The 22,308-nt window shown below is 48.6% G+C and overlaps 1 protein-coding gene across 2 annotated transcripts in view; it reads left to right on the top strand.

The window, feature by feature from the left end:
- Positions 1–646: 646 nt before the first annotated feature.
- The window catches only part of CCBE1 (collagen and calcium binding EGF domains 1), a 232,045-nt gene continuing 210,383 nt past the window's right edge, over positions 647–22,308 (top strand). The window contains exons 1-2 of one of the 2 annotated variants that reach the window (XM_045065684.1): positions 647–1,193; positions 1,571–1,651. In XM_045065684.1, the coding sequence (XP_044921619.1) occupies positions 1,063–1,193; positions 1,571–1,651 (212 nt within the window). In that variant the 5' untranslated portion in view covers positions 647–1,062. The remainder of the gene's footprint in view (positions 1,194–1,570; positions 1,652–22,308) is intronic. The other variant, XM_004745582.3, reaches the window with a different exon arrangement.

The raw sequence follows: 22,308 nt of genomic DNA, 5'->3' as shown, positions 1-22,308 counted from the left end.
AGTGGGGTCGTCACCAAAGCAGCGGATTTACCGCACCCCCGCCGGGGAGGGGGTTTCGGGCTCCCAGCGAACACGCGGGCTGTTAAGTAGCAGCGGGCTGGGCTGGTGATCAAGGGCCCCTTGGCGTGTCACCTGGTCTTCGAGGAGTTTCCCGCGCTCACCCGCGGGGGCTCACGTGGCGTGAAAACCTCGTGAAAGCCGCTCGGGGCAGGGGCCTGTAAGATCCCCACCTACGGGGGTTGGGGGACAAGAGGAGAGAAAGGAAGGAAAGAAAGCGCGCCCCTGGCTTGTCCCCTCCTCCAGTGAGGAAGAAAACAGAGACTTTCCGAACAAATGCAACGACCAGAGAACTTTCTTCTAGGATTTTCAGGAAGCCAGGCCGCTCCGCCCTGTGATCCGTGCGGCCGCAGCCGTGGAAGGGCCGCTGGGGAGAAGCGTTGCCGTCCGATTCCTTCCTCCCGAATCCCGCCGAGAGGAGCCCGGGTGGTGGGAAAGCAGGGCATAGGCGCCGGAGGGCGAAAGGCGACCCGAGGCCTGCCCCGGCCTTCGGAAGGGACCTGACGCCAGGAAGGACGCTTATTAACCCCTGGGCGACCCCCCCCCCCCCGCCGGGGTGCGAGCCGGCTCCTCCTCCTCCGGGTCCGACTAGCCTGGGGCAAGATGCGCACGGCCGCCGGCTCTGCGCGCCCCGCCGGTCCCTCCCAGCCCGGAGGAGGCGACAGGGGAGGGCGCTGCCCGCAGCCGAGCCCGGCGAGTCCGTGGGTCCCGAGTGAACATCCCGGGCGAGACGGCTGAGACCCCGCGACTCCCGCGCCGGCCGAGCACCGCGGGCGACGCGTCTCCCTGTCCCTCCGCCGCATCTGCACGCACACCCCCCACCCCCCGACTCCTGGCGCGACCCCCGGCTCCCCGACACCTCCAGCCCCGCGCTTCGCGCAGGTGGCGCAGACGCCCCTGCCCTCCGGCGCCCCCTGCCGGGCAGAGGGACGCGGCGGCCGCGGAGGAGCCGAGCACAGGCGGGGAGAGAGCTCCAGCGCCGGGAAGAAGCCGGGAGCTTCCCTGATGGTGCCGCCGCCTCCGAGTCGGGGAGGAGCGGTGAGGAGGCAGCTGGGCAGGAGCCTGGGTCCACTGCTGCTGCTCCTAGCGTTGGGACACACGTGGAGCTACCGAGAGGAGCCCGAGGACGGCGACAGGTAAGCGCTGCCAGCCCCGGCTGGGTGCGCGCCCGGCTCGTGGGGTGGGAGCGGGACCCCGGCCCCTGCGGGCACCCGCGCGCTCCCGCGCGCCCTGACTCCGGTGGCACGGGCTGGGCGCTCCACTACCCTGGGCGGCATTAAACTCCACGCCCTGCCCGGGCTCCCCTGTCAGTGGGTCAGAGCTCCCTGGTACGGCCACCCCGCGGCTGGGTTCGCGCCCGTGGACCCCCCCGCTCGGTCCCCGAGTCCGCGTCCGCGTGCGGGGACCAGCGCCTGCTCGGCGCGCCGGGACGCAGCTCCCGCCTCCGGCACGCGCCCTGCGCCGCGCTCTCCCGCGGACAGCCAGCGAAGTGGCGGCTCCCACTGTCTTCTAGAGAGATCTGCTCAGAAAACAAGATCGCCACGACGAAATACCCGTGTCTGAAGCCTTCGGGTGAGCTCACCACCTGTTTCAGGTGAGTCTCGCGGCTCTGCTGAGTCCGCCACGCACCCGGGAACGCGGCTCCGCAGGGGAGGGCTTTGGAGACTCGCTTGGTGACCGAGGGCCGCGGTCGCGCGGGGACGTGCTTGGGGAGTTCTTCGGTGCAAACCTTTCGGTGTGGTTTTGGGGCCAGAGCAATGACGGGCAACCAAGCGTGCACCTAGAGTTTCCACCCTAGGACCCTGACTTGTTTGCCGCTTGCTGGAATACTTTGCGCGATGGAGAGGAAGAGGCTCAAAGTTCATACGAAAGTGGATGGGATTGTGGGTGTAAACTGTGCCCCGTAGCAAAGACGGATGACGGCGTTCGTGTTTTGTTTCAAAAACAAAGTGGACAAGTAAATACTTGGTCCTTGACTGCCTTTTGACCTTCTGCCGGGACAGACTGTAACACTTTGAGGGTCACTGGGGACAAAACGATGGAGGTGGTTTGGGGGCAGTGGACGTGGTTGGGGGCGGGGAGGCTTGTCTAGGAGGAATGTCAAGCTTGTTGAGCCACAAGGAGAGTCCTCCCTGAAAGTGCGTTCCACAGATCACCTGGGTGCTCATTTAAATTACCCTGACCAGGGCTAGGGAATCCATTTAGATTGGAAAATACTTCCCAGGCGGTTGTCATTCGAAACAAAAGGAATTACTGTTCCCTGCTTGCAGCCTTTTGGAGGTGAGGGTTGATTTGTTTTCACCAAAATTTTTGGATTCTGGTCGAGTGCTTTTACTGGAGGGGAGGCATAAACCCATAAACAGGAGTTGCTTTTTGAAAGTACTGTGCGAGATACCGGGAATCACACACTCCCACCAGACTGTTTCTGTAGGTCCTCTGCTCTGGGGCGCCAGGATAAATATTGGGTAGTACAAGGTAACAGCAATCCCCAGAAGTGAATTTGGAAAAAAAGCTTTCCTCTTCATAATGTTGTAACCGATGAATCCATCGCCATGCTTTTGGAGCCGCAGAAATGTTAGTTCCCATGCTCAAAGGTTCAGATAGAGGTGGTTCCAGGGCTGGTGAGTTTGTGGTATGAAAACCAGGAATCTGTTACCTTGCATACTGTGTTTTAAAATTTGTTGGCTATGGAATGACCACCATTGTTAAAGTGAGGCTCGGGCTTGGGAAGGGTTGTCTTTTCCAGGACACGGGTGCTCAACCCCCGTGGAATGTGCTGGGGCCCGGGTGGGGTGGGGCGGGGCGGGGGGAGTGTTCATCTTGTAGGTAAAGGCTTGAAGTGGTTAACTGGGTAAGCAAGGTCCTCTAGCCGGTGGGATGGCCAAGGGTGCTGGCCGCAGGATTGCTTGCCTGGTGCTAGTCCCGTGTGTCCTCCGCATGACATGTTGTTTTGGGACATGTTGTTTTCCTATTATCCTAGCACAAAGCCTCTAACTTCACAGGGAAAGTGTCTCTGAGATGGTTTACTCATTTGTTCAGTCCCTGAAGGTCAGACTGCGCATCAATCAGGGGCACTTGCAGAATGCATGTCCAATTTTCAGAAACCACTGGTGCCTGAGGAGTGTTCTAGGTTGACTGTTACTCCTCTTCCCTGGCGTTTTAAAAACTGGTTTTTCTTTTTACACTGAGACTCAACAAGAGACACTACCAGTGTCTTGGTAAGTATTCTCATGAACAGCTATCCGAAAGGACAGCTTATGACAACTAACAAAAAGGCTATTTTATATCACAGAAAAGTAAGGAACTTTGTTTTGGGGAGTGAGCGGAACGGGAGAGAGGATTTTCAGCTGGGGAAAATGGGTTTGTTGCTTTCCTTCATGGATATCCAGAGTTCTATGTATATTCTGTTGGTTTTATACCATTCCCATGACTTAGTAATTTCCTAAAGACCAAGTTGGTTGGGAGTTGCTTCCCCTGTTTGCTTTTGAACGCCAAGAAGGGAGGGACTTGTGCTTGGTTTGTGAGTTCATTGTCCCGGCTCCTATAGACCCTTGCTGCTCCAAGTGGGATCTGGAAACCAGCAGCAGTATCCTAGGATCCTGTTCCCAAACCTTCCGAAGCCTGTGTGTTAATGCAAGTACTTAATACAGAAACCACCGTCCTCAATCTGGTCACCACGCAAACCCATTTAAGTCCTTCGAGGGGCACAGAGGCTTCTCCAGGTGCACATGTTGTTAATCCTCCTGCATCAGCCAAAACCGAAAAGAACCAGCCTTCCAGGAGACCAGACCTCTCAACTCTTGGATGACCTTTAATTAAGCTTAAGTGCAGTCACTGAGGTGCTTCTTAGGGAATGCTGACAGATGGCCCCGATTTTACCACTGGCCCTTTGCACAGTTTTTAGCACAAGTGAGAGAACTGCAGAAGTCCTTCTGGCCTTGTTAAATGATTTTATGGGACTTAAAAGAAAAAAAAGTCACGGAGGATGCGTTTACTCCTATCATGTTCCTGGTAGTGCTAATCTGATCTGTTATTCCTAAAAATCTATGGAGACCTAAATGATGCGGGGAAGGAAAGCTGGGTGGGTTCAGAATCTTTGTTGTGGAGCAGCCGCCCCCTCCCCAAACCATGGCCTTTGTAGACCCTTGTTTCCTGTGGTTTCGCCCAAGCACCTTTTCAGGTTCGCCTTCTGTATGTGAGATGATGGCCTGAGGACTTTGAACTCAGCTCTTTTCTCTCCTTCACATACATTATCTCTAATCCCCAGAGCGTTTGTATTTCAGTTTTATAGGGGAAGATCCAAAACTCCAGGATTAAGTAAACTTGGTCAGAGTCACAAAGTTAATACACACGGGAGCCAGGACTCAAACCCAGGTTTGTCTGACTTCAAAGTCTGGGCCCGGGGCCCTTTCATCATCCCGGAGGTGCCTACAGAGATGGCAGAACTGTCAGGATCCTGGGGTCTAAGGAAGATGATAAATTCAGCTCGCTGTAAATTCATGACAGTTTGATAGAAAACTCCCAACACTCCCCATAACCAGTGGTTTTTCAGTGACCGCTATCCTGGAGATCTTTCGCCTGTAACTGACTTCATATCTGCTGTCCTATGCAATATTGGTTCATATGTGTATAGCTTTCCTTCCTTGAAGGATTTCGTAATCACGGGGCCTGTCTCTTGAGACTCTCTACCCCAATGTGCATTGGGCCAAGTGCCCAAAGTTTAACAGACACTTGAGTGAATGCCAGTGACTGCTTACCAAGCTTAGAGGATGTACTGCTCAGCATTATAATCGGACTTAAGAGTATGCTTCTTTATTAGTAAAGATTTCAGCGGGGTGTGATTTATCTAAGGCTCTATTATAGCCAAACTAAGCACATACATTTATTAGGGTGTTACCCTTTGGTGTCAGGTTATTCCCCACGAGTTTACTCCCCACCTCCCATCTCCAACCATGTAGTTTTGAAAAAAAGGTTCGTGTTTACCATTCATTATTGGGTCTGTCAGTGATATGACCTGTTAAAGGCTTTTAAAAATGAACACATTGTATAGGGAAGGTCCGGAAAATCCCATTTCTTTTTAATGATTGTATTTGAGAGAGACGCAGCGAGAGAGGGAACACAAGCAGGGAGAGTGGGAGAGGGAGAAGCATGCTTCCCGCTGAGCAGGGAGCCCTATACGGGACTTGATCCCAGGACCCCAGGATCATGACCTGAGCTGAAGGCAGACGCTTAACAGCTGAGCCACTCAGGTGTTCCTGGAAAATCTGATTTTTGAGTGAACTGGTATCTAATAAACATTATAAATTTTCTGACCCAGTAAGGGTTTATTGAGCATCTATTCTGAGCTTAAAATAGCCTTACAGAATGTGCATGGAACAATAAGTTACTAACTCTGGTATGTTTATAAACATGATTTTTAGACTCAGACCTTGGAAACTAACCAATATGCAATGGTAGGTGGTCTAGTTCAAAGCCATTGTCAAAACATTGTCAAAAATATTGTACTTCCGATGATGGAGAAGAGATTAGAAGCAGGTAGGAATCTCTGAGCAAAAGAAAATACGTTCTTTAACACAGTGTTAGGTGTTCAGGTGGCATTGGCCGTGGCTCTCTTCTGTGGTTCATGGACGGCCATGGCTCCTAGCTTCCCCTCAGCAGTATTTGCCCCTCTGGATCTCATTAGGTCCTGCTCTTAGGATCCCGTTCCTGCAGGAGATAATGACCTAGGGATGCAAAAACTCCTAGTTTTCTATAATGTAAGTGTTGCCAAAACCTGTTAAAATGTGGAAGTTCACATGTTATTTCTGCAAGTGGGTCTACATGGGATTCGGAGAACAAGAGTCTCTTAGAGCAGCCCTACCAGCTTGAGAGTTCTGGACTAGAGCTGAGGCCGCACTGGAGGGACGACTCGGGGGATGCGCTATCTGGGAGGTCACAGACAGAGGGCTGGCAGGAAAACCTGCACAGTAATAGGAATTGTGCCAGTTGGAAGGCCACTTTGACCAAATTGTTTTGTGACTTTGAAGTGTTTTTTTTTTTTTTAAGATTTTATTTATTTATTTGACAGAGAAAGATCACAAGTAGGCAGAGCGGCAGACAGAGAGAAAGGGGAAGCAGGCTCCCCGCTGAGCAGAGAGTCTGATGCGGGGCTCCATCCCAGGACCCTGAGACCATGACCCAAGCTGAAGGCAGAGGCTTAACCCACTGAGCCACCCAGGTGCCCCGAAGTGTTTCTTAATCTACCTTAGTGGTCTTCTCTGTAAAACGGAGATCCTACTAGCATTGGAGTTACAGGGTTCCAGTGAAGGATTAAATGAGCTGACCTATGTAGAAATGCTGGACGAACGTTACCCCTCATAATCACTTCGAATCCCCCCAAATCTGGCATGTTGGTGCACACAGTAGGCACTCATGGGACACTGGCTGAGTTTTGGACAGTATGGGAGAAACTTGAACAAGCAAACTCACCCCACATCCAGAAACAAGGTGTTTATACACCACTGTACACACCTGTTTATAGAGACCTTTTCAAATGTAGGAAAGCCCCAGAAATCCAGTGCCTCGGTGGAAAAAAAAAAAATCACAAAGCATCTTTGTTTCTTGTTTCCTGACCACACAAGGTGCCCTACTCACGTGACCATAGAATAGGCAGGAGGCATGGGTGTCCCACTTCAAAGGATCTTGGAGGCTTGCCCCTTGCCTCGAGTCACGAAATGGATTCCGGGCAGAGGCAAGACCGGGAAGCTGACCCTCTGAGCTTCAGCCCTTCAGTCTTGTCTCCCTTCTGCCTCCCTGGCCCGCAGGTGATGAAAGCTCAGGTGGCATGAAAAGAGCAGGAGACGGGTGGACGTGGTTCACGCAGAACTGTCTGAATCACTGGCACGATGCCAGCAGCCTCAGTTTCCCTGCGTGAAGCTCCCTTGTCACTGGATGGTCAGCCCGCTGGGGGTGTGGAGCGCCTGTAGCCTGGTCCATGACCGTAGACCCTCCAGGCTAGTCTCCGGCCTGGACGGGGTTCCATACATTGTCAAATGGCCGAGTGACTATCACAAGTGAATGAGGTCAACTTTCCATCTATAGGCTTCCTAGAACGGTGGTTGCTCTCCTGTCACAGTAGGCCTCCTTTTCTAGCTGAGAGAGAGGCTCTTTTGGAAACCGGATTCCCTGCGCTGCTGCGAGATGCTGTCATTGTCTTGCCCTGCTGATGTGTTACTGGTGCTGCTCTGGGCAGCTGGAGCTGATGCCCTGACCTTGCTCCTTTCTGAGACACCTGATGAGGACACAGGTGTTCCTGCCTGTGTTAATTGCCCTGTGTAGACTCTGGCTTTGAAGTGGGGGGTTGCGATTTTAAAGGGGATCCCACTCCCTCCCACGCTTATCTTCTTCGGCTGCAGAACAGGTGTTGGAGGAGGGCGGGGAGGCGGAAGGTGTTGGCCAAGGCGGGTTCCGTCTCACTTTTCCCTCATTCTCGGAGAAAGGACACAAAGCGATAGGAAACAACTGAGTTCCCCACAAAAGGCTGTGCTTTCACCGGAGTGCTCTTTCACGTGGGTCCAATGGCTTTGCTCATTGTCCCTCGAGTCATTGATGCCTGACTTTCTGATGGTAGCTTCATCTGTTCTCAGTGAAGCTGCGTGGGTGAACCCGGAAAAAGCAAATGCGCTCTTTTATTCTAGAATTACTCTATCTTCTCCGGAGAAAGTTTGCATTTCAATCAGTAGTTCACGTGTCACTGAGTTCAGCTTCTCCAAACCCGCTGGCTGCCCGCTGCTCGCTGCTCGGCAGGACCCTCCCTGCTTTTGTGAGTGAGCTGGTCTGCCTGCGTCGGGAGCCCTGCTGAATGTCCAGGGAACAAAGGTCTCCTTTCCCTCTGTTTATTGCTTTTCTCTGGGGACGAAAACATAAATAGCCATACCATCAGCTTCTCAGGGCTAGGTTCTTTTCCATGAAGCCATGTACGAGTTTTAAAGCTTTACCAACAACTTTTGTTCCGTAATTCAAATATTGGGAGTTCCTATGTGCCAAGCACAGTTCTAGAAACTTAGACTCCATCTGTGTGAAAGGCAGAAAAACTCCAGCCTCTGCCCTCCTAGAAATTAAAGATCTTAATTCAGTTTATCTTTCAATGAGGGAATTTTGGGTCAAAGCTGTCTTTGGGGACATTTTTAAGAGTTCTTTAGGCACACATCTGACTAAAGTCCCATTTGGGGGCTAAGAGCTTGAAATTTCCTAGGGACAAGCTGTCTGCTTTCAGCAAAAGAAACCCACCCAGCAGGGACACAGGACCCTAGGGCTAGTGGTAACCAAAGTTTGGTTCTAGAGGTGTTAGGGAGAAATGAGCACGTACCCCAGGTCTCTTTCAAGACGTATTGGAATGTGGAAGTATTACAAAGACATGAAGTCTCTGGCTGTTGGCCCTGGGAGGTGGACAGCAGCCTCAGCACGGGCCCCCCTCCTGTTTTCCAGCAGCATCTTTAAGCAGACTGTTCTAAGAAGGCCTGCTCCCCCCACCCCCACATTCCTTCCTTGTAGATCATTGTCGTATCTGAACCTTCTGCGTGGTCTGCATTCTGAGACCTCGGTGGGGGTGGGGTGGTGGTATGAGGTCTAAGTATTTAATCCCCTTGGAGCCAAGCAGCGCATCTTTCCCGCTTCAGGGCAAAAGCACGTGTGCAAGCTTGGATGCCTAAACATACTGCCTTGTTCAGTGCAGCAGAACTAGATCACCTGTTTGTTCCCTTTAGCATTTCAGAAGTGTGGACCACATCTGTGTTCAGCTTTTATCTCCGTTCTCAACTCTTCTTTCTTGGCTATGCCTAGAAGATGTTCTGTGTTTGGCCCACTGGGGTGAAGCCCTCCAGCCTCCATCCTCCGGGAATGGCGGGGGCAGCTGCCAGCCCGGCCGCTGCTGGTAGAGAATGGGCGGGAGGCCAGGAGGGCCCTCTGCTCTACGATCTGGCTCTGGGAGTATGGCAGGAATTAGCAAAGTAGGGCCCGTGGCATGTTTTTATACATCTCATGATCTAAGAATGCTTTTCATATCTTTAAAGGGTTGTTTAAAAAAATACAACACTCTGCAACAGAGACCTCATTTGGCCCCCGAAGCCTCAGATCTATCATCTGGCCATTTATAGAAAGTTTGCCAACTTCTAGAGAGCCATCTTTCTTTCCCAGCCTTCAGCCCAGTGTGGGGCTGGAACTCACAACCCTGTGATCAAAACCTGACCTGAGATCAAGAGTCGGACACTTAACCAACTGAGTCACCGTGTAGAGATCTGTCTTAACACAAAGTTCAGGGGTGGGGTTCTCTGTACGTAACCTTGTCCACAGATCTAAGTTCCCAGGCTGGTGACTTGGGGGAGGTGATATCTGGCTTCATCTTTAGGTCCTTACCTTCATGTTGCCTTATTGTATTTCGGTCTCCTGGCCGGACATCTCTGATTGTGACTTGGTTTCCTGATCTCAGGGAATCGGCTATTGAACTGGAATTACACCCCCCTCCCCAGTCGCCATTCCCAAATGCACTATAAATGGAAGTAACTTGTCAGTGTTCTTAAGATGACTAGTTTGCAAGGAGTGGGGTACTAACTTCTGCTTTTCCTCATGTTCCCATGACCAGGCTTCATGTGCGGCTCGAGTGCTCCGTGGATCACCTTGGCTTGTCCTTCCCTCCCCCCACACCCCTCATTCCGTACTTTCTTAATTCCTAACGTGCATATCGATCATCCCATGCTTTATTGACTCAGAGCTGCCTGTCCATGAATTTGTTTTTAATTTCGACAATGGAAAACTTCACATTCAAAAATCGAATGAGGGTGCCTGTTTGAGGAACATGCAACAAAGTCCCTTTCAATCAGAACTGTACCATTGCGTTCTTCCTCCTGTGCCTGGAAAGGGTTCTGCCATTTCTCTGGTCCCCAGAGTTAAACTTTTGAAAGTAAACTCTGAAGTGCTTTTTCACAATGTACAACTATTTTGTTCTTTAAAGCTCGTGAAGACTTAGTGATGTTCTGACACTGAGCGAGGGGGCGGGGCATGGTAAAAGAAAGCACAAATATTTTGAGGGGACAAAAGCAAAATCTAATGACATTTTGCAGAGAGGAAATGAAGACATCAAAACATACCGCCTGACCTATTAGGAGGAGAAATGCTATAGGGCATGGTAAAGAGGAGAAAAGTATAAAAACTTGACAAGGAACAGAGTATCCTATGGAGGTGAAGTTGGGTGGAGAAAAAGTTCATGTTAAACTCACATGGGAGCTTCTGACCTTGGTAACTACTGTTTCTCACGGATTTGAGCAAAGACCGTTTAAGCTTAGAAAGGTTGACAGCCCTACAGATGCAATTTCTGTGACCTCTCCTGTGTGCCCAGCACTACCGCCTTGGAGGCCAGGCTGTCTCAGCCCATGCAGAAAGGGCGCCATGCTTTCTTTCCAGCTTTTCTCTTGCTTTGCTTTCACTTGGCATTGCTCTTGGTAACGTGTCCGTGTTTTGTTTTGGAATTTTTCTATAGTGAAATTGCTCATGATTTTTATGGTGGAAAAATTGCATAGTGGAGCAGAGATTGCCTTCCTGGGAACCCACCAAGACCACAAGGACTGTTCCTTGGAAGCAAGGTTATTCCAAATAATGTAGTTCTGGCAGTCCCTGAAAGGTTAGAAGAACCTAGAACAAGACATTCGTGAGATTTTATCTCTGAGAAAACTTGAAGGATTTTTTGTGTGAATTCTGTAAAAATTGAATTTAATACTAATTTACATAGGTTTGCTAGAGATCGCTTACACCCATTCTGGCCTAGCTGGATGGACATAGAGAAAGAAGTTTTATGCCAGAACCCAGGACTTATGTGAAGGTCACTTAGCCAGGCTTCTTTCTGGAGCAAAGCAGAAAGAGGAAGGGGAGAAAGTTTGAATACCAGAACCCAAGATCAAAACGAATAGTGGGGTGGTTATTTCCTTTGGGGATGAGTCTTCGTGCAAGTTCTCAGTCAAGGTCTCAGCAGGTGTGCGGCAGAACAAGGGTTGAAAAGTAGACAGGGGCATCTGGGTGGCTCATTTGGCTGAGTGTCCACCTCTTGGTTTCAGGTTTAAGTCACGATCTCAGGGTCATGGGATTGAGCCCAAGTTGGGCTCCGTGCTCAGCTCGGAATCTCCTTGGGATTCCCTCTCCCTCTGTCTCCCACCCCCACCCCCATCCCTGGAACTCTCAATCTCTCTCTAAAATAAATCTTTAGAAAAAGATCCACAAACCAAGCCCCTGTGTTGGTTTGCTAGGACCGCCCAAACAACATAGTGTTGGGTGGCTTCAACAATTTTCTCGCAGCTTCTGGAGGCCAGAAGTCTCAGGAGAAGGTGTTGGGAGGGTTGGCCCCTTTCGATGGGTCTCCTGGGCTTGCAGACTGCTGTCTCCTCCCCGGGTCTTCCCCGGGTCTTCCCTCTGTATCTCTCTGTGTCTGATCTTCTCCTGTAAGGGCAGCACTCTTAACTCCGTCTTCAAGACTCCTGTCTCTACAGACAGTCACATCCTGAGGTAGTGGGGTTGGGACTTCAACTTCAGGAGGTCACCGTTCAGCCCATCTCCTCCCTCCCCTCCCCAATAAAACCCAGCACACCGTGGGCCACATAAAGGCTGTTTTGTAGACACTGTCCTTCCCGTGGGGCTCCCTGTCCACCAGGCTGGTCCTGAGGGAGCCGATGGGACTAACGTGGCTTTAGCAATGCCACCGAAGAAGGGAGAGGGTTAAACCATCTGAAGTGGCATGAACCCTACTATAGTCTGTGATGTTCACGTCTGTGGGACCTCTCTAGGATGGGCGATGGAGGGCAGAATCTGTTTGAGCCCTTACCTCGAGGCCCGCGGTGGGAATACAGATGCTGAGCCCTCACTCCAGATGCTCGGAAGCAGGCTCTGCCTTTGAACTCGGTCCTTTTGTATTTCTTGTGCACACTACATTGAGAAGCCCGGTCCGGCTCCCCACGGCGTTGTTCCAGCGTTCGCTGGCTCTCACGGGGCTCCTCTTTGCCGGCTATACACAGCTGTAGGCAGTGATTCCTAGTCTGGGCTGCTCCTTGGAATCACCTAGTGAGTTTATTGTAATTTTAAAATTCAACTCCATACCCGTATTGGTTTCAGGGGTAGAAGTTAGTGACTCATCCGTTGCATAGAACCCCCAGGGCTCGTCCCATCCAGTGCTCTCCTTACTGTCCGCCCCCACTTACCCCTCCGCCTGCCTCCCCTCCCGCAACCCTGCTTCCTAGAGTTAAGAGTCTCGTGGTTTGCCTCCCTCTGTTTTCATCTTATTTTTCCTTCCCTTCCCCTGCGTTCATCTGTTTTGTTTCTTAAATTCCACATATAAGTGACATCCTATGACACTGGTTTTTTTGGACTGACTTTGCTTAGCATAATGCCCTCTAGTTCCATCCACATCAGGGCAGAGGGCAAGATTCCATTCCTTTTGATGGCTGAGTAATAATATCACATCTTTATCCAGTCCTCTGTCATTGGACATCTGGGCTCTTTCCATAGTTTGGCTGTTGTGGACGTTGCTGCTGTAAACACTGGGGTGTGGGTGCCCCTCCAGTGAGTGTTTAAAAACAACCTCGTGTCCGCATAGCACACTAGACCAGTTACATCAGAAACTCCGGAGGTGGACACCCAGGAACAGGAATCTTTAAAGCCCCACGCATGATTCCAACTTGTAGCCAAGGCGGAAAACCTCGGAGTGAGGGGCGAAGAGGGGTGAGCAGCCTGGCCCTTTGCCTAGGGGACAGGTGGTTGCTTGTGGTCGCTAAGCCCGGGTCCTCATGCCCCTCAACAGGGAAACTTCTAGCTGAGGTTTGTGTCAGTCCCCAGGAGTTCTGTGTTTCCGAAGCTGAGCAGTTCGAGGTCCCACATGCAAATTCCATCACTTTTCATTTCCTATCGTGGACTCTCAGCTTGGTGTCTGGAGCTACTTAGTGACCTTTGGTGCATTTTTTTTCCCCCAAAAAAATACTTTGCTTTGTTGCTGCACTGCATGAACCTTCTCCCAAGATATAAACATGGCTCAGCGTATTATAAATGAAAGCTTTTCAGTGTCAAGCTGTGTTTTTCTTTCCTTGCAAGCATCAAATGCAAACAGCTTTTTTTCCCCCCACATAGTGCGATAGACAATCTGTGTGCTGGCAAGAGAGTCACTTCCCATGGGGCGCCTGGGTGGGTCAGTGGGTTAAACCTCTGCCTTCGGCTCAGGTCATGGTCTCCGGGTCCTGGGATCGAGCCCCACCTCGGGCTCTCCACTCAGTGGGAAGCCTGCTTCCCCCCGACTCTATGCCTGCCTCTCTGCCTACTTGTGATCTCTCTCTCTTTCTGTCAAATAAATAAATAAAATCTTAAAAAAAAAAAAGTCTCTTTCCTTTCTAGTTTTAGTTCTCGGCAGTTCTCTCCTCTGATAATGAAAGAACGTCTCAATCCCTAGCGAACATGGAGCTTTTTATAGTTTTGTAATTAACTTTCCCACGAGATAATACGCTAGCGTGCCTGCATGGTTATCTCCTGAGCCCCATGCTTCCCGTAGGGAAGTTAAACCAGGCAGTCCCCAAGTGCGTCTGTATGGAATGTACAGGTGTGTATGTGGGCTGCTTTTCAGAGTTAACAGCAGTTATGTTGATAACATCATAGAAATAGAAATTATTATAAATTGAGCGAAGAAAGGCAGTTGCATTTCATGGATGAGTATTCTCCTGAGGCTCTTTGAAGAGGGATTCCTTGGAATCAGAGGCTGATAAGACAAGGTGGTTCAGAAGTGACCTCTGTGTAACCTGTGCGGACACCCTTTTGGGAGGACATAACAGGGACGGATATTTAAAATCGCAAGGGAAGGCACGAAAGGATCCTAACAAGAGACTCAGCACCTCGGCCACCCCACCATCTCTCCAAGTCTTTTTCCCAGAGAACCCTAGTGTTTGGGAATCACAGCTTCAGGCTGCGGCACAGATGCAAATTATTTGGGGAGGGCGTGTCGGGGTCAGTAACAAAGCCTGCTCGGGGCTGGAGATGCTTAGCCCAGGGGGCTCTGGCCGCCTGGCTGCCACCTGCTGTCCTAGGGCAGGAGGAGGCCGTCTTCACACACCTGGGGCCACTTCTGGGTTGTGGGAGCAGGAAGGGGGTATGGGTGCATCTCTCCTGTAGATCCACCTCCCCTGCCCCCCAATCCTGTAGCTCTTAGCCATCAAGCTCTGGGCAAGCTGCCCCACCAAGTCTCTTCGGTGAATTCTTTCTGGGCTGTTTATAAAAACCTCATTTCCCATGTCCATCCTTTAAAATGACTGGTATCCTCTTAGGATGTCTACTTACGTCTTCACTTGCATACAGCTCGACTGTGGCATTGTCTTGACACACTTTGTGTGTGCTCGTGCACGTGTCTTTGATGCGATGTGCGCAGCCCCATACAGGCTCCTGGGACCCCCGTGAGCATGCTATGTCCTGAAGAGAAGAGGGTTTCATCCACACTTCTGAGGAGTCCACAAAAGGACGTTGCTATAACGATGAGAGGAAGATGCTGCTTTTCTTCTAGAGAAAGATGGAAAGGGAAATTGTGCTTTGAAGTTCTTGTAGGGAAAGGGGCACAAAAAAAAGAGGAAATCGTCCCTTTTTTTTTTTTTTTTTTTTAATGATCGTATCGCTCGCTCTTTGCACGTTTACATCATAGGGATGTAGGACTTTGAACTGGGATCCTCTATAATTCCCTTCTCCAGGGTAACGGCTGCCAAGGGACTAGAGTGTGGTTTTCTTGCTCTTTTCTGTGCCTGCAGAACAGAATAGTTGTAGTTGCTACATACAGAAATAGGTTTGTTCTGCAATTGCTTTTTTCGCAAAGTAGGTGAAGAATACTTATCACACAGGGCATCTGTCCATTTTGACAGCAACATATTTCATTGTATGGATACGCCTTGACTCCTCTCTTCACTGGAGAGCATGCCTTCTCAAGCAGCAGGCACTAAGGGGCCCTTTCTGATGCTTGGACAGGTTCAGGTTTTAAACTGAAGGTGCACATTTCAAATAGATCAAGTTTTACCTAAATGAATCAGAAGAAACATAAGCTGGTGTCACCAGATTGCACTTTGGTTTGGAACAGCAGGACCCGTATGACCTGCCACTTCCCTTCTAGAACGTACGGGGGCTGGGCCCTATGATCCTCTGGCGCTCCCCGATCCTGGGCCGCAGGAGGTTGGGGCTTTGATGGAGCTCCTCCTAGGTCTGGCCGTCTGTGACTGATTACTCATTCACAGAGAGCAGGACAAACGGAAATGGGCTTAGTTTTCAGCCCAGGGGATTTGCTTGACATAAAGAACATCGAAATTGAAGATACTCTGGGGTTTTCTGGGTAATTCTCTCTAATCAGCTTTAAAAACAGGAGAGCCACCCTTGAGCTGTGAAGTGAATGTGTTGAATGCCTTGGGTGGTTTTCTTACCCCGTTATTAAAGAGAAGAATGTCTCTCTACACCCCAGGTCTGTACACTCTTGCGAGTGAGCTCCTCTTTGCTGCAAGCACACGCCCTGTGAGTGGGGAGCAGGGGGGCGTCTTACTCTGCCCAGGTGTTAAGCATCCCCCCCACCCCGCACCACCAGCTGACTCCTGTCTGCCGGCCTCCAAGACATGCCGTCCCACAGACTAAGCTAAGGAGGGTGAGGTATGCGTTTCTTCACGTAGGGAAGGAATCCGTGACCTTGAGAATGGAGAAATCGTTCCATTTAGGGGAGACTCATGCTAATAAAGTGGGAAGGAATGATGAGCTCAGATGCGAAGGCTTACTCATAAAATTTCCTTCACCTCTTTTATCCTAACATAGTGGGCTTAATCCTTGTGTCTTACATTTATAAAAACTTTTATTGCGAATTAACATTTCGCTGTGTATCCCTTCAAGTTTATTTATCTAAGGGCTCTTGTGAAGACTTCAAGTGCGAACTGGCCCGCTGCAGCCCTGCGTTGCCGAGTCCTCATTTGGCTGCCCTGGTTCTGGTTCCGTATTTGGCTCTGTTTAGAGCCGCCAAGAGAGGGAGGGACAGGGTGAAACGCGGGTGAACCAAGAACTTCATTTTCAGCCAAATTACCCACATAAGAGGAGGAGGCTTCTCATGAATTACCAGATAATTCTTTTTTTTGGTGCCTTTTATTTATTTTTTGTAAAAAGTTTATTTAGCCTACAGTGTAATACTGGTTTCGGAGGTAGAGGTGAGTGATTCACCAGTTGCCTACAACACCCAGTGCTCATTTCATCGCATGCCCTACTTAGTGCCCATCCCCCCAGTGACCCCATGGCCCCAGCAGTCTTCCCCTCCAGCCACCCTGTTTGTTTCCCACAGTTACAGTCTCTTACGGTCTGTCTCCCTGTGATTTTGTCTTATTTTATTTTTCCCTCCCTTCCCCTACCATCCTGTTTTTAAAATTCCACATAGGAGTGAGTGAAATCATGTGATAACTGTCTTTCTCTGACGGACTTATTTCGCTTCATGTAATGCCCTCTAGTTCCATCTATGTCATTGCAAATCGTAACTTTTTTTTTTTTTTTTTTTTGATGGTCAGTATTCCCTTGTATGGATATGTACCAGATCTTCTTTATCCATTCATCTGTCCATGGATATCTGGGCTCTACTGTGGACCTTGCTGCTAGAAACATTGGGGTGCAGGTGTCCCTTCGTATCACTGTTTGTATCCTTTGTGTATAAATACCTAGACCAGCTAATTCTCTTCTAACATCCTGTTTCCATGGTTAGGCGGTTCTGCTTTTTTTTTTTTTTTTTTTAAAGACTTTATTCATCCATGACAAAGAGAGATCACAAGTACGCAGAGAGAGCGAGAGAGGAAGGGAAGCAGGCTCCCCGCTGAGCAGAGAGTCTGATGTGGGGCTCGACCCCAGGACCCCGGGATCATGACCTGAGCTGAAGGAAGAGGCCCCAACCCACTGAGCCACCCAGGCGCCCCTAGGTGGTCCTGCTTTAACAAGACAGTGGTTCACTAGAGTTCCGCATTAAGTTGACAAGTTCCACGTTAGGTCGAACCTCGATTCTGTTCATCTCTTGTATTGTCCTCTGCTTGGGAGGGGAGAATACATCTCAACCCGGTTTCCTTCTGAGAGCACTTTCAGCAGGCTGCGGATATAACTGGGATAGCCTTAAACGGCAGCCCTGGCTTTTCAGTACACTTGCATCTCAAACACAAAGAGGAAAAAGTACAGTTCCCCCTTTTTTGAAAGTGAAAAGCTGACCATGTTTTCCCTCGGGGTGCCTTATTTAATTATGAAAGTATGAAATCCCTGGTGGGAAAATCAAGTCCCATAGGCTCACTCCCAACACCTGTGATGATCGAGATTCTCCAGCATTTGCGCCATCTGTCCCTTCTTCCTTTGCTCGAGTATTTTAAAGCAAATCCCAGACGTGTCCTTTTACCATGATACGTTTCAATCCTCGTCTCTGAGAAATGCAGTCTTCAGGTAGTAACAAATTGTCATCACACCAGAAAAGGAAACAAAAACCTAATAATGTGTGTTTCTAATCATTTTTACTCCCAAATAAAAGGGGGGTTTGTTTTGTGGAGTTATTTCTCTTGATGAAATCATGCTTAAGTGCTGCTTCCAACGTCACTAATGCGGGATGTCCTGTTTTCGCAGGCATGCTCCATTCTGAGAGCACTTCTAAAGGGGAAGTTCAGTCCTATACCTGGGAAGCCCATGCAGAGCAGAACTCTGGATGAGGCAACGGACCAGGGACAGTTACTTACATTTCGCAAGAATAAGATTGTTTTTCCTCAAAGGCATTTCCATGGGTTGACCCCTAAGATAATACCGTACTATGAAGTGTGTTCTTAGCAGATGAAAGTGTAGTTTCAAAAGGAATGCTAATATGTTATTTCTTTTTATACTTGTTTTTATTCTTTTTACATTTATATTTAGGGTCTTTTTTTAAAAGATTTTATTTATAAGAGCACTTGCACAAAAGCAGGGGGAGCAGCAGACAGAGGGAGAAGCAGGCTTCCTGCCCAACAGGGAGCCGATGTGGGGCTCGATCCCAGGACCCTGGGATCATGACCTGAGCCGAAGGCAGATGAGTAACCAACTGAGTCACCCAGGCGCCCATACTTAGGATTTTTTATAATCAAGTGAACAGGACTTTCATTTCAACTATTTCTTGGTAGCAAAATTATATTAACAATTAAGGCAGTAGCCTCATTACCGTCCGAAAGCAACGTAGATATTCTAAAGTGAAGGTAGCCATAGCCCGAATCCTGTTTTTAATGTTCCGATGCTTGTTTGTGTGCATTGTCAGTGTGTTAGAGTCAAGTAAAATCAGTGCTATGAATTACTTTTTTACTTAATGTCCTACCATAGTATTAAATATTATCTAAATTAGAGTCCAATGACTCCACAGCTGAGTAGACAGGCCCTCACCCCTCCCAGGCCCTCACCCCTCCCAGGCCCTCACCCCTTCCCAGGCCCTCCTCCACAACAACCACGTTTCAACGGTTAAAACTTGGTTTTGATTTTTGGGTCTATAGCTCTAAGTAACTTACATTACTCCCCCCGCCCCCCTCCAATTTTTGGTATCCTCTCTTGACGAATTCCTTCTGTGGGATGAGAGAATTCAGCTGTCCTGAGCCACCATCCACGCGCGGCCCATCTCTGCCTCCAGTGTACTTATGGCTTGGGATAGACCAGTTCTCATTGTCTACGGGATGACTGTGCAGATGCTATCGACCTCTGAGCCCTGGGGAGCACTCAGTGCTTTTCTTTTCTTCTGTATTTGCCTTTTCTGTAGCTCATAATTTTTTTTTTTTTGCCTTTAAAAAACAAATGGAATCATGAGTCCAACCCCCCACATCACCCTCATTTGTATAAAGTTCCTCTCAACATACTTGAAATTATTAAGTGTTCTGTCCTTTCAAACTTCTTGGAGGAATTCCTTCCAGAAATTGAGGCCTGCCCTGGTCTGAACTGGTTTCTTGCTAACCCAGCTGTGGCCTTGGGATCTCCCTTACTGTCAGCCTGAGAAATCTTTCTGGTGTCAGATTCTGGGTTTCGTGGATCCCATATTTTCCCAATTTACTCTGATTTTTTTCTGATTTACTCTGTTTTGGTGGAGCGTACCATCTAGTACTTCCCTGGGAAAGGGTCTTGGGAAGGACATATATATTCTTAGAGTTTCAGCAATTCACATATCCAGTTGTCTGCTTGAGCTCCATTGGATGCCTTTAAGACCTATCTTTAAGACTATTTGAAATGATACATCCAAATTGAGATGATAATTTCTACTCTCCCAACTCAAGATACAAACCTTCCTGTCCTCACTTGTTCTACTAACACCTGATAAGTTGCTCTAGATGGGCCCAGAAGCAATTTTGGATCCTTTTCACACAGCCTCTGCATCTAATATTTCATCAAACATATCCCCACTGGGTCTCTTGACTGCCACCTACCTGGTCCAGGCCATCCATACCTTTGGTCCAGACTATTAGAGCTGTTGTCTTTGCTTCTGCTCTGCCTCTTGAAATTTATTCCCATGTGGCAGAAAGTGAGATCCTGAATCCTAAAAGGGATGATGTCTGACCCTAGCTTAAAAATCAGTGGCTTCCTACTGCCCTGGAAACAAAATCTATACTCCTTACATTAGCCTGAGAGGCCTTGAGTGATCTGACCTCTGCCTGTCTACTCTCATCCTATGTTGTTTCCTCAGTTCAGCTCTGTCTCATTTCTTTAAATGGCAGAATCTTCCTTGTCTCAGGTTGTACCCATTCTGTTTCCTGTGCCTAGATAAAAGGTCTTCATCCACTTAAAAACAGCCCCCCCACGCCCCCAATCCTAGCTCCAAATCCTTCCGAATTTACAGTGCTACCATGTTATATCTCCAGTCCCTTCAGTTCTCCTTATCAGGTTCTTGTTTTATTCTGTTACATACTTAAGGCAGTTCATAGCTTATCTTATGTCTTTCCCTGACTGGAGGTAAAGGCAGGGCCACGTCTGTCTTCTGAATCCCCTGTGCCTAGCACCACGCCCTGCTGGTTCTCCACAGAGAATGCATGTCTGGGGAAAGGTGAATGAACACACATGGTTCCTGGGCAGTAAGCTTATCATCTGAAACAGAGCCATGTTTATGCTCTGTGGATTTAAATTTGTGCTTGGATCTATTCCAGAAATGTAAGGCTGTTTATAATACATAAAATATGAGAAGATAGCATAAATTAAAAGGACAAACAAAAAAAAAAGCCCAGGACTTAAGAAATCGAGCCAGGGCTGAGGGTAGGAGTATATATGATAAAGACAGACTTACTATGGGTGGGCCAGTCGGCTCCAAGCTCTCTCAAGCAGCCTCTGAGAAAACACTACACGAGTCCCTATGGTAAAAACTGACCAATGCCCAGGAGAACCACAACTGTTCTTTATGTTAAGACCAGAGAGAAATTTCACCCCAGGGTCACTGTAAAAAGAACGGAACGTAAGGTGATGAAATCGTCCCTATAGCGGATGTGGTCAGTTTCACAGGAATAACTCTAACCATGACCTTCCAGTATAGATTGCTGCTGTCCTGCCCAGTCCAGTTTTGTTAAAGCCCATTGACGCATCCCTATGATGTCCAGGCTCTACATGCACTACCCCCGGTGTTGTCTGTGCCTGTGATTTTTGCTGCTGCTTCTCTTCATGTGGCTGCCTGCTTCAGGAGACGTCCTACGTGGGTGCCGACAGGGGTCGGCATCTTGGCTTTTACTATTTGTGACTTCCTCTTTGTCCTCCCCAAATGCTGCTGGCTTTTACTTTCGATGGCATGATTTCTCTTTCTTACTGGTTCCTGTTTAAGCATCTTAGAGATCCTGCTTCTTTCCTTCCAGACTTCTATCCTTCTCCCCCCATCTGTGGGTCACGCATACACTTCCCCACAAGCAGCATCTTCTAGCTTAAACAGTGCTGGTCTCCAAGACCCTATTCTGAGGAGGTCGTGACCCTTCTCCATCCATCTTCATACTTGACATGGTGTCTTCTACTCTGGGTGGACCAGTTTTCTCTTTATCTCCTGGATGCGGTGGAGCTTTCCAGTGCTAGTCTGTGTTCACACAGTCCCTAAGACTCTAAAGAAGAAAATGGAGATAAAAGGACATTATTTTCCTTAGCTTGATAGAAGAGTGAAGTAAGTCTTTTAATGTGGGAGCTGTCCACTTAGGCTGCTCAGAGCAGAACTGTACTGAGAGGAACAGATGTTTTCATGGTTCCATAATCCTGTGGGGTGGGGGGCAGGTGAAGGTGCTGTAGATTTTAGTTAATATGGCTTTGTTCTCTCTATAAATAGCTCAAAGCGCAACCAGCCACTGAACATCCCAGTCATTATTATAAAAGGTAAACGGAGTTAACGGATCTTTTTGCATCACAGGAAGGCTATGGTATAGACTCTTCTCCCGCAGGAATTGCTTTAACCCCAAAATGCAATATAATGTGACAGATCACAACTCCTTCTGCTAGCCAGGTTGTAACGAAACTTTTCTGACTACAACCAGAAGTGTGCAGAGCCCCAAAAGTTGGTGACACTTGATTTGCTGAGCTGACTGGCTCTGGGTTCTTTCTTTCAACGTTCTTATGATCCAAGTGGTGATTTGGGGTGGGGGTGGGCGCTGTATTAACTCTATTTCCATCTTGTGCTTTATGAAAAGCCACAGATGACACAGATAGGAATGTGTACGAGGAAGTGTGACTGATAGTCTTGGTGGAGATAGTACACGAAAAGGCCTTTTGAGCAGAACCTGGATATGATTAAAAGCTGGATTTGCTCAGGGAGGTTTAGGTTTTAGAGCCATAAACTATGGTTATTTATTAAATTCTTGCAAAAAATAACTTTCATTGTAAATCTGAACCTTTAGAGATCCTAAGCCCCTTTTCCCCTACGGGAGCAGTCATTTTTATAACACAATTGTTGATTATACAAGATTTCTTAAAAGAATGCGAATATTGTGTAACAGAAGAGATTGTGTTTAATTTTTCTGGACATTGCCAAATACATACTTAACATTAAATTTGGTTGCGTTCGGAAATACTGACCTAGCAATTTTTTATTCTTAACTTTACAGTTGAGATAAACTCAGGCCTCTTGAGCAGCTTCCCCAAAGTCCTACAGCTTCTAAATGACAGAGCCACGGTGGAGTAGTGTTTCCCAATTTTGATTATTTATTTCTTAATTTCAACAGGATTTTGTTCTCCGTCCTCTATCGTGGCATAACATACCACCTCAGCCCT

This window comes from Mustela putorius, unplaced genomic scaffold (genome assembly GCF_011764305.1).
Source record: "Mustela putorius furo isolate JIRA1106 unplaced genomic scaffold, ASM1176430v1.1 tig00003858_pilon_pilon_pilon, whole genome shotgun sequence".
Classification (NCBI taxonomy): domain Eukaryota; kingdom Metazoa; phylum Chordata; class Mammalia; order Carnivora; family Mustelidae; genus Mustela; species Mustela putorius.
Note: the sequence above shows the minus strand (reverse complement) of the source record. Positions and strands in the feature narration are given on the sequence as shown.